Consider the following 1,655-nt stretch of genomic DNA (forward strand, 5'->3'; position numbering starts at 1 on the left):
AAAAAAACCCAGGGCCGGCCCCCTCAGTGGATTATAGGCGGCGGTGTGTGTGTGTGGGGGGGGGGGGGGTACAGATACCTTTGTTAGTGTGTGCAACCACAGCCGAGCTGATATCTTGATCACGGCGCTAAAGCCCCGCCCCAAAGCCATGACATCACACTCAAACCTTACACACCCCGTATCTCTGCTGCTGCAGTTCTGAGAAACAGGCATAAACAAAAAAATAAACAAAATATATATACATAACTCATCCTTAGATTGGAAAAACACATTCAATGTTTCAAAATAAAGTTTAGTTGGGATTAGGAATGCAGAAGAACAAGGTTTGTATGTTTTTTACCACATAGACAGTTTGTCTGTCGGAGTTTGTCTCCTCCTGCTGGATGGAATTTGAAACTGCAGCAACACTGTAGTTACTCAGCAACTGAGGGCAAGTAAGAGATTAACAACTTAGCTAGAGAGGAGGTATACATACAGGTAAGGTTAAAATAAGTTGTTGAAAGGTGAGCGTTAAAAAGGCAGGTGGAGCCAGAGATAAAATATCAAAGGGATCCACGAATAGACTGAAATAGACTTACTGGTACTTTGTAATTGAATTCATAATTGTTTATGGACCAAAAATTAGAGGCTTATTAGATTATTAGAAACCAGAGGCCAGTTAGAGGCTTCTCCTGATCTGGTGACAGACAGCTATAGAAGATCCTTCCTGCCTACAGCTATCAACACCTACAACACCTGTTTAAAAAAATATGTATGAGTAACTGCAACATTTAATGTCTGGGATTAATAGAGCATTTTTGTACTGAATTTAATCTAATTTTCATCTCATTTGATTTTGATTTCATGTTTGCTTCTGCTAATGGTGTTAGCTCTACCTAATATAATTAGCAATATATCACAAGCCAGTCACATGTGTTTGTTTCAATAGATAACTCATGTATAACTTCATGAAAACTTAGATTCAGTGATGCATTGTGGCATTATCGACATTTACACCACCTAAAAGTTATACAATGAAATCACTCGGTTAGCCTTCCTGAGGGTTTTCAAGTTAAAAGGAAATTACAACATATTTAGGGCGACATCTTCAACTAGTTGAACCTTTAAGAAAAGTGAGGTATAGATAGGTAAGGAATAGAAAAGTAAGAGATAGACTAGTAAGGTGCAAGTTACATAAACTAACATGGAAAATGTTTGCATACCTCTAAAGGCACCAGCTCTGATGTGTTTAGGGTCTGACAACTCAAGGATTCTTCTGAGGGAGAGGAGATGACGTAGAGTAAAAAGTATTGTTGCCAGGTGGAGGGAAAGTCAACGGTCAGTCGGGCATTGACAGAACTGGGACCCTGATTCCTGATCTACAAACAGGCATCATTAAAATTATAGGTAACATCAGTGTTAGCAGCTTAAACTGGCAGCATGATAGAGATGCTGAAGTTCATCTGCATGTGACTGGAAGCAGACAGCAGCTCTTTATCTACCAAAACACTTCTAGAACTTCTAGTCTACATCAGTAGGCCAGCAGAGCTACTTCAGCTTCCAGAGACCAACAGCTCTGCCTTATGTGGAACTCCAGCCTGTCTTAAAGGTACACTATGCAACCGGTGTTGATTTTCCAGCGAGGCTCCCCCCAGAGGGCGAAAGTAAAAGTGCAC

The 1,655-nt window shown here is 40.5% G+C and overlaps 1 protein-coding gene across 1 annotated transcript in view; it reads right to left on the minus strand.

Annotated features, from left to right (window-relative positions):
* itga2b (integrin subunit alpha 2b) overlaps positions 1-1,655 on the minus strand; it is a 23,660-nt gene that overhangs the window by 1,616 nt on the left and 20,389 nt on the right. The window contains exons 23-25 of the mRNA XM_015370446.1: positions 1,203-1,358; positions 341-424; positions 79-198 (exon numbers count right to left, since the gene is read on the minus strand). Coding sequence (XP_015225932.1) covers positions 79-198; positions 341-424; positions 1,203-1,358 — 360 coding nt within the window. The remainder of the gene's footprint in view (positions 1-78; positions 199-340; positions 425-1,202; positions 1,359-1,655) is intronic.

This window comes from Cyprinodon variegatus, unplaced genomic scaffold (genome assembly GCF_000732505.1).
Source record: "Cyprinodon variegatus isolate N-32 unplaced genomic scaffold, C_variegatus-1.0 Scaffold46, whole genome shotgun sequence".
NCBI lineage: Eukaryota > Metazoa > Chordata > Actinopteri > Cyprinodontiformes > Cyprinodontidae > Cyprinodon > Cyprinodon variegatus.